The following is a 12,276-nucleotide window of genomic DNA, read 5'->3' as shown; positions in this document are numbered from 1 at the left end:
GAGATGAGTTCAGACATGGTGAGCTGGATAAGGACAGGCAGAAACTCCTGGATGTTCAGGGGATTAAATACACATTGTGATGGACAGAATTCTGGCAATGCAAGCACAGGGAAAGGTCAATGTTTCATCTCCCACAGTTCATACACATACTGAAAATTCATAGTTTGACAGAACAGAACTTCCATGGATATTTTAATGGAAATATTGAATTATTTAATCTGATGAAAAAAAGAGTGTGGGGCTTTTTGTTCTTTTTGTTGTTGTTGGTTTTGTTTTTCAGTTTTGAGGGGAGTTCTCAGATTTTCGGACTGAGCTCCATGGTCTCACTATAAGCACCCCGTGCAAACCTCGAGAGGCCCCCGTGTACCTGAGGTGTTTGCCTGGGACTGGCAGGGATCAGACCAGACTGATAGAGCCATGGTGCTTTCATCATTTACATCTGCTATTCAAGATTGTGTGCTTATTTAGAGAAGTTTCAGGACTATAGGTAAAGAGGCAGGTGTGTGAAGAGCACTTTGAAGAAGAGATAGAAGAATTTTCCAGTTGGTAACAGAGAATCATAGCACTATTTCAGTTCAAAGAGACTCTCAGTATAATTGAGTCCAACCATAAAATAAATCTAGCACTAAACCATGTCCCTAAGAACCTCATCTAAACACCTTTTAAACCCTTCCAGGTATGGCAACTCCACCACTGCCCTGGGCAGACTGTTCCATTGCCTGACAACCCTTTCCAGGAAGAATTTTTTCCTAATATCCAATCTAAACCTCCCCTGGCACAATTTGAGGCCATTTCCTCTTGTCCAGTCACTTGCTACTTCATAGAAGAGACCAACACCCTCCGTATTCCAACCTCCCTTCAGGCAGTTGTGGACAGCGAGGTCTCCCCTTAGTGATACAAGGCAGGATGCTGGTGGCCTTTTTGGCCACCTGGGCACATGCAGGTTCATGTTCAGCCGCGGTTGATCAACACCCCCAGATCCCTTTCTATCAGGCAGTTTTCCAGCCTCTCTTCCCCAAGCCTGTAGCGCTGCCTGGGGTTGTTGTGACCCTATCCAGGACCCAGTGCCCTCAGGCAATTGGCCTCAGCACAACAATCCAGCTAGTCCAGATCTCTCTGTGTGGCCTTCCCACCCACCAGCAAATCAACACTCCCACCCAACCTGGTGTCATTTGCAAACTTACTGAGGCTGCACTCCATCCCCTCATCAAGATTATTGATAAAGGTTAAATAGAACTGAGCCAAATACTGAGCCCTGGGGACACCACTTGGGACTGGAGGCCAAGTGGATTTCGCACTGTTCACCACAACTCTTTGGGCCCGGCCCTCCATCCAGTTCTTGACCCATCACAGATACACCATCCAGGCCATGAGCTGCACCTTCTCCAGGAGATGCTGTGGGATACGGTGTCAAAGGCTTTACTGCAGTCTAAGGACACAACACCCACAGCCTGTGTGGCGGATTCACTCCCCACGACAGACTTTCCCTCATCTGCTCAGCCGGTCATCTTGTCATAGAAGGAGATCAGGCTGGTCAAGCAGGACCTGCCTTTCACAAAGCCATGCTGATTGGACCCGATTGCTCGTCTGGTGTGTGTGACCTCACAGTCCTTTCCCAGCCATGTTCCTGCTGTTGGCCTATCCCCTGCAGAGGCAGAAGTGACCTCACAGTGCCCTGCACAGCCATTGGCTTCCTGCTGGACTATGAGTTCCTGAGACACAAGTGACCACATGGCATCGTACCCAGCCATCACCCTCCTTGTGGTCCAGTGTGTGAGCAGATAGAACTGAGCTGCTTTCATCAAATGTATCCAACAGATTTCCTATCAAGGGTTTGAGTGCAGAAACGTTCCTCAGAGGACCTGCTCTATTTACTCTGGGGCATTTTATATCTCTCTTGATAGAGCTCTCCAAGGAAAAGATTCATGGAATCCTACAATACTGCAGGTTGGAAGAGACCCCTGAACATCATCTCTGTCCCACTGACCTTTATGGCACCCCAAGGTTCATTTGTGCTCCCTTGGGCTCATCTCATCATGTGCACACATTGGACATGCACATGATGTGTATGGTTACAACTCATCTGTACAATGAAAACATGGACTTTTCAGCTAGTATTTCATAGAATTGTAGAATGTCCTGAGTTGGAAGGGACCCACAAGGATCATTGAATCCAACTCCTGTCCCTGCACAGGACACCCCACAGGTCACCCCTTGTGTCTGAGGACATTGTCCAGTCTCTTCTTGAACACTGTCAGGTTGGGGCCGTGACACCTCCCTGGGAGCCTGTTCAGTGTCCAGCACCTCTGGGTGAAGAACCTTTTCCTCCTGTCCAACTGACCCTCCCCTGGCACATCTTTCTTCCATTCCCTTGGGTTCTGTCAATGGTCACCACAGAGAAGAGATCAGTACCTACCCTTCCTTCTCCCCTTGTGAGGAAGCTGTAGCCACCATGAGGTCTCCTTTTAGTCTTCTTTTCAGCTCTGATGCTGAGAAACCCCTTGGTTTGCTTTCTGAAGCAGAAAGGAGAAGCCATGACCTCCAGGCAATGGGAAGGGGGATCCTGTCCCTCACACATGGCTCAGGGCTCTTCCTGGGACCATGGGATGTGGGTGTGCAAGGCCCAGGGAAGGGCAACACTGGTGCAACAACTTCCAGCTTCCCCAAGGGACTGCAAGGAGGCAACGAGGCCCCAGTGCCATGAGGACAACATGGCTTCTCCTGGGCCTCAGTGGCGGAGACAATTCCCATGGCCAAGGGGACAGACACCTGGGTTCTGTGGGTCCCTTCCAGCCTTGCCAGCGCCCTTTGCCATCTCCACCACGGGCTGTTCTACACGGTCCTACCCCTGCTCCTCTTTCCCTGCAGGCTGCAGACACCCATCTCGCTTCCCCACCTGTTCTCACCCCAGCATTTCTGCACCTTCACTGCTGTGTCTGCACCCTCACTGGCTGCTCTTTGGAACACAAACCATGGGCTGATCCAGCTCCCTCTGGGTGACCTCTTGCACCACAGCACTGCCCTTCCACTGACATTTCTTCCTCCTCATATCCAATCCTCACCTTCCAAATTGCACTTTGCATTTTTTTTTTCTCTCTTCTGCTTTTCCAACTACCATGGAAAGCTCAGCCGCTTCAGAAACTGCCCTTCATGCAGGGAACCCAACCCATTAGGCTTCTTGTGGTCTTTTACCTGACCTCACCATGATTTTCTAAATCCCATGACTGCTACGGGCCGCTCAGCTTCTCTGACAGACACGACCATGTTCCTGCTGCTGTCCCGTCATGTTCTCAGGTGGGATGGACATGATAACACATCTCTAAGGCATCTCCTACCCATCTCCTGGGTAGGGCCTGTGGGCACCTAGGCAGAGGTTCTTTCCCAGCCATGTCCCTGCTGCTGGGCTGTCACCTTCAGAGACAGAACTGACCTCACTGTCCCCTTCACAGCCACAGGATTCTGATTGGATTATGAGTGTCTGAAACACAACTGACCTCATAATACCACACTCATCCATCCTCCTCCTTAGCACCCAGGACCTCCCAAGACTGAAGCGTGTTCTACTCAGTCCTATACCTGCCCCTCTTTCCCACAGGCTGCAGACACCCATCTCGCTTCCTCACCTTGTTCAAATTTGTCAAATATATTTCCCACTAACACTGTGAGTGAAAAGCACTCCTCACTGCAACTGCTGTTTTTATGTTAACAACTTCTAGATCTCCTCTACAGCCTTATTTTTCATTTATTTATTTATTTTTATTGTTATTATTCTACCTATTCCCTCTCCAGAAACCTCTCCAAGGCAAAAATTCTGTCAAATCACAGAATAACTCAGGTTTGCAGAGAACCCTTGTCTCACTCATCTTGTCTCACTCTCCTGCTTAGGGCAGGGTGAACCAGGTGAGGTTGCTCAAGGACTCCATCATCCTCAAAGGCACTGAAAGTTCACTCCATTACATCATAGGAGGGGAGAATAAAGATGTTCAACAGTGTTCCCCAAGTGCTGGTCACTGAGAGATGACACCAGTAACTGGCTGCATGGAGGACTTTGTACCACTGATGACATTTGGGCTTGACAGTTCAGCCAACTTCCCATCCAGCATCCACTTCTTGAGCGCCATCAGCACCACTCTGGCCAGAAGGAGACCACGGCTGAGCCTTGCAAACACCCTGTACACAACATGCCTTTCTTTCCCCTGTCCATTTGGGTTCAGCAGTCCCTTCCTTGTCCTTCACATTCCTGGAAACGGCTGCAGGAGGATACGTCCCATCCCCTTCCCAGGGAGGGAGGTTGGGTGGCCACCCTGTTATTCTCGCAGTTCCTATTCCTGCTCTTCTTGAAGATGGGTTTGAGGTCTGCATTTTTTAAGGACTCCAGAACCATTCTGGTTCCTATGGCACTTTTGAGAGCACAATCGGGAATCATGGGCAAGGGTGACAGAGCAGACAGGAGCACTTGCAATGATCCTGTCCAAGGCAGCTGAGATCAATCTCACTGGGGCAGTGAGGTTTGTTCCTGGAGTCACACACACAAACGTCAGGGTCTGCCAGGCATCCATGTCTAAGCTGGCCTCATGGACTCCTTATGCACCCAGGGATGCTCAGAGACAGAGTCTGTCCCTTTTACAGAGGCAGGAGTCACAGTGTCCCTCTGGCCTACTGTTGACACTCACAAAGGACAGGAGGCACCTCATCCCTTTGGTGTGTCACCCTGCTCTGCACCCATCTGAGATGTCCCCTGGCAGGAAGAATGGACACAAGGCCCTTGGTTGAAGGAAGCACATCTCAGTGCTGCATTCAGGCAGTTAACAATGGGATGTTACTTCGATCATGATGTAATCTCAAGATCTTGTCTGAACTATAGGCGTTCATGGAACCCCAAAGAACAGTTGATGGTGTTTGTGCTCACTCGGGTTCATGTCACCTCACGTACATGGTGTGTGTGCTCACTGTACAATACAATCTGTACGATACAATCTTGGACTGCTGACCTACTCATTCAGTGTCCCTCCACGGAGGGAAGAACAGCCTGTGTGGGTGAGCCCTCAGTGCTGGAAATGGAGGTTGTGAGGGGCCAGTCCATGATGATTGACCTGAGGTTCCTTCTGAGGGGTGTCCAGTGCACAGGGGCACAACCCAGCCCCTGCTCTGCTGGTCCTGCAGGTCTCTGGCAGGAGGCCTGGCTGTGAGAGGACACTACTGTGTGCCAGCCCTGCACACACACACTGACCAGCCGAACAATGGTGTTTCATCTGTGGGTAACTTTCTTGGGCGTGTTCGTGGGAGAAGCTTTGCAAGAAGACCTAAACCCTCAGGCCCTACCCATAGGAGATCACTTTTCTTTATAGAAGAACTGTTACAGAGGCCAGCTCTGTCACAGCAGTGCCCATTGCCTGTCCCTGCCTGTGCTCACAGCACTGACACACAGCAGGACGGGGACCAAACTGCCAGAGCACTCAGGCCTTGCACCAACACAAGGGATGAGAAGGAGAGTGTGGGAGTGGAACCAGAACAGCTCTGGAAGACCAAGCGCTGGTGCTCCCTGGCAGGGCTACCATGCTGGACTCTCTTCCCTTCTACCCATGCACATGGGAACTACCACTGCAGCTCCAGAAAGGTCTTGGAGAAAGAATGTCAGTGAAAAATACTGGTGAAGGATCCTTTATTTTGCTTAGACACAGAGAACACGATTCCACATTGACACAGCCACTCACTGAGAAAAGAAAAGCAGGCAGTGAATTACAAAGGGAATAAAAATATTATCATTAAAAAAAAACAAACTCACAACTAGAGACAAAAAATACTACACACAGGATGAACCTGCAATGAGAATGTCTTCTTATGTAGAAGAAGACAGAGAGAGTTTATAGGTTCAGAAGAAATCCAGCCATCAGTTTCCACAGGGTATCCTTGAGCTCCTGGTTCCTCATGCTGTAGATGAGGGGGTTCACTGCTGGAGGCACCACCGAGTACAGAACAGACACCACCAGATCCAGGGATGGGGAGGAGATGGAGTGGGGCTTCAGGTGGGCAAACATGGCAGTGCTGATAAACAGGGAGACCACGGCCAGGTGAGGGAGGCAGGTGGAAAAGGCTTTGTGCCGTCCCTGCTCAGAGGGGATCCTCAGCACGGCCCTGAAGATCTGCACATAGGACACCACAATGAACACAAAACATCCAAAACCAATTAACAGACTAAACACAAGAAGCCAAACTTCTCTGAGGTAGGAGTGTGAGCAGGAGAGCTTGAGGATCCGGGGGATTTCACAGAAGAACTGGCCCAGGGCATTGCCCTTGCACAGGGGCAGTGAAAATGTATTGGCCGTATGCAGCAGAGCATTGAGAAACCCAGTGGCCCAGGCAGCTGCTGCCATGTGGACACAAGCTCTGCTGCCCAGGAGGGTCCCGTAGTGCAGGGGTTTGCAGATGGCAACGTAGCGGTCGTAGGACATGACAGTGAGAAGGTAAAATTCTGCTGAAGCTAAAAAGAAAAAAAGAAAGAGTTGTGCAGCACAGCCTGCATAGGAAGTGACCCTGGTATCCCACAGAGAGTTGGCCATGGATTTGGGGACAATGGTGGAGATGGAGCCCAGGTCGAGGAGGGCGAGGTTGAGCAGGAAGAAGTATATGGGGGTGTGGAGGTGCTGGTCCAAGGCTATGGTGGCGATGATGAGGCCGTTGCCCAGGAGGGCAGCCAGGTAGATGCCCAGGAAGAGCCAGAAGTGCAAGAGCTGCAGCTCCGGTGTGTCTGTGAACGGCAGGAGGAGGAACTGGGTGATGGAGCTGCTGTTGGACATTTGCTCCTTCCTGACATGGAGGTACTGGTCTAAAAAACGAAATGACAAATTAAAATGCAGGAAGACTCTTCTGAAAAGTCCACTACATTTTTTCATAGTAATCACTCCATTTGAAATGCATTTCTATCCTCTGGTTTGTGCTGGCTGAGTGTGCTGTGAGCAGCAGGACCTCTGCCCGTGTGCTGCCAAGCTGCCAGCTTTGCTCTGCTCCAGCGGGGACACGGGAGCTGGCTTGTGACAGATCCAGCATTCACAGGCAGTGTCAGGTGTAAACCACCATTGGTGGAAAAGTTCAGTATCTGCACTCATGTCTCTAAGAACGTGGGCTGCAGAAGGGAGCCTTAACATGTCTTCATAATAATATTGTCTGTGGTTTTTATTTTCCACCATCACATATGGGAAGGGAGAAAGTCTTCATTTTCATGACCAAAATGAGGAGAGTTGTGTGGCAGGACAGGTGATAGCGCTCAGCTTCCTATGGCTTAGAACAGAGTCAGGAGAGTAGCAGTGTCTTTCAGTTTTTTTACCCATCACTTGAGAGATTTTGCTGGTGCTGCTTTGAAGATGAATTCACACACAAATAACTCTCTGAAAAAGCCAAACAACTGGACTCATATAGAAGTGGGCGAGCACTGTTTGAAAGGGCAGATCTGCAGACTCTTCCCTGCCCCAGCCCAGAGGTGGAGACGTGATGGAGAGAGCAGGACACGACCCCTCACTGAGAGAAGCAAAGGACTCTGAGAGGAGAGTGCGGACCCCAAGGAAAGGCTCAGCAGAGCAGAGTCAGGGCCCCTGAAGATCAGATGTGCTCAAGGGACCGTCGGATCATTGCCCAGCAGACAACACCCAGCATCATCTGCAGAGAAGGATCAAAAGAGCTGCTGAGCACCCCCTGCTCTGCTGCCTGGAGCTGTCCCTGCCTGCAGCTGTGTCTCTGTCCCCAGGTCTCCTCCTGTCAGTGTCACAGAGCCCATCCCACCCGCTGTGTGCTCAGCTCTGCGCTGCAGACCCCTCCCAGCAGCCGGGCACTACCCAGGGGCAGCTCTGTGTGGGCAGCTCTGATGGGAACAACAGACCAGCCTTGATGAGCCTGGAAAACTCATCCTGATGCTGTCTATAACCCAGGGTGTGTTTAGTTCTGATATTCCCAGGTTTATTCATCTTTAAGAGAAATGGATCTGGAATTTCAGGGCCTCATTCTGAACCAAGAAATTAGTTTCTATGCCCCAGCGCCCACCCCATCAACCCAGAGTAAATGACTAAATTATCAGGATCCTTCCCATTCAGGTAATCACTCCAGGAACTACAGCTGCATTGCCCTGCACCCAGAGACTTACCATGGCAAAGGCTGCAAAGGTTTCTCCTCCAGTGAGCTCTCAGTCATCCTCCCAGTCCTGACCACCTTTAATCTCTCTCTGCTTTGCTCGTCTCCCTGAGATCCCCAGGCAGAGCCCTCAGCCCTGCTGCACTGTGCAGAGGAGCTGCTCCTGGGCAGAGCTGTCTCTCTGCAGCACTGCCGCTTGCCAGGAGCTCCCTCTGTCCCAGGAGCCCAGCCCAGCTCAGCAGCACAGGAGCAGTCCAAGGTGCTTTAATGACCCCTCTGATGGGTTTGGTGCTGAGTCCATGGACCTCAGACCCTGAGGTGGAGTTGATGCAACTTCTCAAGAAGTCAAACTCAGATTCAAACTCCAAAGATTCTTGTAATACTAATGGGTCCCACTGAGGGGCACAACTGAGAAACCATCCCCAGGGTCTGGTTAGAGCAGAAAAATGGAGGCAGAGATGACAGCTCAGGAAAAGCAAAGTACAGGTCTCTCTGATGCTGAGTAAACCTGGATGTGTTTCATTAACCAACGGGCCAAGCCTTGACCCCCAGCCCTGGGGAGTCAGATCCTGTCCCTCCCACGTTGCCCAGGGCCCTTCCTGGACAGTGTGATGTGGGGCTGTGCAAGGCCAAGGGCAGGACTATGGTCCCACACCTCCCAGGGTCCGGGCTGGGGACAAGGAGGCCATGAGGCCCCTGTGCTGGAAGGGCAAGGTGTCTCCTCACAGGCATCAGAGGTGCAGACAACAGCCATCGCCAAGGGGAGAAGGAGCTCATGTCTGGTGGGGGCTTTCAGCCTCTTTACATCCCTTGATCATCTCCACCACAGCCTGTCCTGTGCTGTGGCATCCCCTGCACCTCTTTCCCTGCAGGCTGCAGACATCCCCCCTGCTGCCCCACCTTGCTCTTGTCTGAGCATCTTCCTTCCTTGCTGAGACCTCTGCATCCTCCCCAGCTGTTCCTTGAAGCACAAAGCCTTGGGCTGATGCAGACTCCCTCTGCTGACCTGCTCCACCACAGCACTGCCCTTCCAGTCACATTCCTTGCTGCTCATCTCCAGCCTGGACCTCCCCAGCTGCTCTTTTTGCCATTATTTCTTTCTCATACAATTTTTCACTATTTAGAAAACCTCCACCACCTCTGAAACCACCTCTCAAGCACTCTCAGGCGACTTCTGCACTGCTGCAGCCTCCCCAGCGCTGCTGGGCCAAAGCAGCCCAGGTCCCTCAGCATCCCACACCATGTGCACAAGGTGCTAAACCTGCCTTGGCAGAGGCCTGCACTCTCCAGTTCCTCCCTGCTTCTCCAAACTGGGAAGCCGCACACTGGCACACCCCCGTGTGTGTGGGGTCACACCAGTGCTGAACCGAATGGGATGACAACTCCAGGTGTCTGGGTCCCCACGCTCCTCCTCATGCAGCCCCGCGTGCAGCTACCTTGTTCATGGTGAGCGTGCACCACGGGCTGGTGTGGGGACCTTGGAGTGCCCAGGCCCTTCTCCTCAGGGTCACTGATCAGTGTGTCAGGTCCTGCTCTGTCCTTATGGATGGGTTTGTTCTCCTGCCCCTGGATGGAACTGGTCACTTCCTCTTATCAAACCCGAACCTGAGTGAACACCAGGTTTTCTCAAAGTTGCTGCTCTCCCTGAACTGAAGCTCCATTTACTCAGCTATTGATGTTTTCATGCAGATGGTTTAACCTGATTAGGGTGTCTCTCCCAAGACAGCAGGATAAGGAGCTGCAGGGCACTACAAACACCATCTCCTAGAGAAAGTGTGGGCTATTGGGGGTCTGGTACTTATAATACCAGAGGTCTGGATTCAAAGGGGTAGTTTTTCTTCATGTGGAAAAGCAGCAGGAATGTGTGGAGCTCTGCCTGGGGACAGACAATGTCAGATGAAGGTTGAGGAGTCAGCAAGAGAGGGCAGAACAACATGGGCAATGTTGTGGTGCCTGGATATCAGCTACAGACTCACTGATCAGGCAGAGGAATTATATGAGGCCTCCTTCAGACAAATGAAAGAAGCCCCATGTTTCCAGGGCGGTGTCCTCGTGGCAGACCTGAGATATCCCAATATCTGCAAGTTACCAACCATCCAGGAGGGGCTGGAGCTCATTGACAACATCTTCCTGACACGGGTGACTGAGAAGTCAGTGGGGTGAGGTCCCCTGTGGGACTTCACACTTACAAACCACAAAGAGTTGGTCAGGGATGGAACAGTCAGGGATGGGAAAGTGAAGCTGAGGCTCCTGGGAGATGATCACAAGGCCAAGAGCAGGATTTCAGGAGAGCAAGCTTTGGCCTGCTGAGGGACCTGCTTGGGTCCTATGGCATATGACCTTGGTGTCTGCAGTGCTTTTCTCTCACATCTCCTCCCTCCTCTCTCCCACCTGCTGTTGTGCAGAGTTTTTTACCCTTTCTCAAATACAATATCCCAGAGGTGCTGCCAGCATCACTGAGTGGCTCAGATTTGGCAAGGAGTGGGTCCATTTGGAGCCAGCTGAAATCAGCTGTCTGATGTCAGTCGAACACCTGTTGTCTTCTCAGAGAGGTGACAACTGTAGCACAACCACACTCACCCCCAGTTCCAAGACTTTGCCATGTAAACCCAGTACAGGTTGACAGCGCGTTGAGTTTTGCAAACTGCTGGATCATGGAAAAGATCTTCTGTCAGCAACCTTTTGAAGTCTTCAGTCAATGAGCAGGTTCCTGTGGGGAACTGTAATTGCCCTGACATTCACTGGCCAGGCAAACCGTCATGTGCCAACAGTCCAAAGGATCCCGGGCCAACTGCTTAACATGTCTGCTGGTGGGTCAACAAGGGTGATGCTCACCTGGATCTGGTAAGAAAGAAAAGCTGGTGAGGGATGTGAACATCAGTGTCCACCTTGGCTGTTGCGACCAGGAAACAGTGGGGTCCCAGGCAGCAGAGGGGAGGGAGGAAGGCCAGCAGCAGAGCTCAGGCTGGTGGGCTCCAGACTTTCACATACCGGGGGACAGCGGCCGATAGAGGTGGGGACATAGAAGTAGGTCTGAAGTGTGAAGGAGCTCAGGAAATCTGATCAGCCTTACAGGACAGCCTGCTCCAAGCACAAGAATGATCTGAGTTCCCATGAAAAGAAGCATTTATCTCGTGAGGCTGCCCATTTGAACTGTTGGAGCTCCAGAGCAAAAAGGCAGCACACAGGAGGTGGAAGCAGGGGAAGCTGCAAAGGAAGAATTTAGAAAGCTTGTTCATGGATGTGGGGATGATGCCAAAGCTGCCCTGGATTTGATACCTGCGGGGAGGCTGAGGGCAGGAAGATGACCTGATATAGCTTCATTTGCAGTTAAATAGAGAGGGCGATTGTGGGCCTGCTGCTGCACTTCTTAAGAGTAGAATCAGACAGGACTGAGGTTCTTCATGGCTTCGTTGATTCCATCTTCAGCAGTAAGGTCTCCTGGGACTTTGTTCCTGAAGGCAGGAGTCTGGAGAACACCCAGCAGTGGATGGGGCTCAAGTCAGGGATGACCTGAGCAAACTCAGATACCATTACAGAACAGGAGATGGGTCACTTGACCAGCTCCCTGAACACAAGTATCGCTGTGCTGTGGCACCTGAGATTCCCAAGAACTTCCATGTATTGGTCCAGAGTTGTGTGATTCCTCTTGAGTTGTCCTGGCCTATCTCCTCACTCACATGGTGATTTAGGCACCCACGTTTCCAATACATTCAGTCTTATCCTGAGACGTTCCACATCAATATGAACAGGAAGCTGTCGATGCCACCTGTTCTGGAAAGGGAGGGAAGGGCGAACAGGGAAGGAAATAGAAGAAATTTGGCTTTATTGCTGTTTCTTGTGGAAATGCTCTCTGCTTGGCTGTTCCTGAAATCTCCCTAATCATCCACACCAGACTTGAAGCCTTTAGGAAAATGATGCACAGTGGATTTGAATGGAAGAGGATTTTCAATGTGAATGAGCCCTCTGCTGCCATGATCCTGAACTGCAGCTACTGAAAGAATGAACAAACCTCTGATGAAGTGAAAGGCAGAATCAAACCCCAGGTTTCTGAGGGTGTTTAGGACCCCATGAAGGGCCATCACTGACACAGCTGTGAAGGAAACAACCAGTGCAGGTCCCTGTCCCTGGAGGCTGGTGAAGGAAAGACTTGGA

General features: G+C 51.2%; 1 protein-coding gene across 1 annotated transcript; it reads right to left on the bottom strand.

Moving 5' to 3' along the window:
* Positions 1–5,045: 5,045 nt before the first annotated feature.
* On the bottom strand, positions 5,046–10,777 carry LOC139828664 (olfactory receptor 14A16-like). The gene is made up of 3 exons (XM_071812805.1): positions 10,738–10,777; positions 5,889–6,655; positions 5,046–5,051 (listed from the first exon to the last, which is right to left on the bottom strand). The coding sequence occupies exons 1-3, from the start codon at positions 10,775–10,777 to the stop codon at positions 5,046–5,048; spliced, it is 813 nt and encodes a 270-aa protein (XP_071668906.1).
* Between the last annotated feature and the right edge of the window lie 1,499 nt (positions 10,778–12,276).

Source organism: Patagioenas fasciata, chromosome 9 (assembly GCF_037038585.1).
Source record: "Patagioenas fasciata isolate bPatFas1 chromosome 9, bPatFas1.hap1, whole genome shotgun sequence".
In the NCBI taxonomy this organism is placed as follows: domain Eukaryota; kingdom Metazoa; phylum Chordata; class Aves; order Columbiformes; family Columbidae; genus Patagioenas; species Patagioenas fasciata.
Note: the sequence above shows the minus strand (reverse complement) of the source record. Positions and strands in the feature narration are given on the sequence as shown.

Excerpts from the sequence above, each read along its gene's own strand:
- LOC139828664 (XM_071812805.1), bottom strand. The coding sequence starts at position 10,777 with ATGATCCAGCAGTTTGCAAAACTCAACGCGCTGTCAACCT. Across the intron at positions 6,656-10,737 it reads ACTCAACGCGCTGTCAACCT|CCTTGGACCAGCACCTCCAC; the intron begins GTACTGGGTTTA and ends TCGCCACCATAG.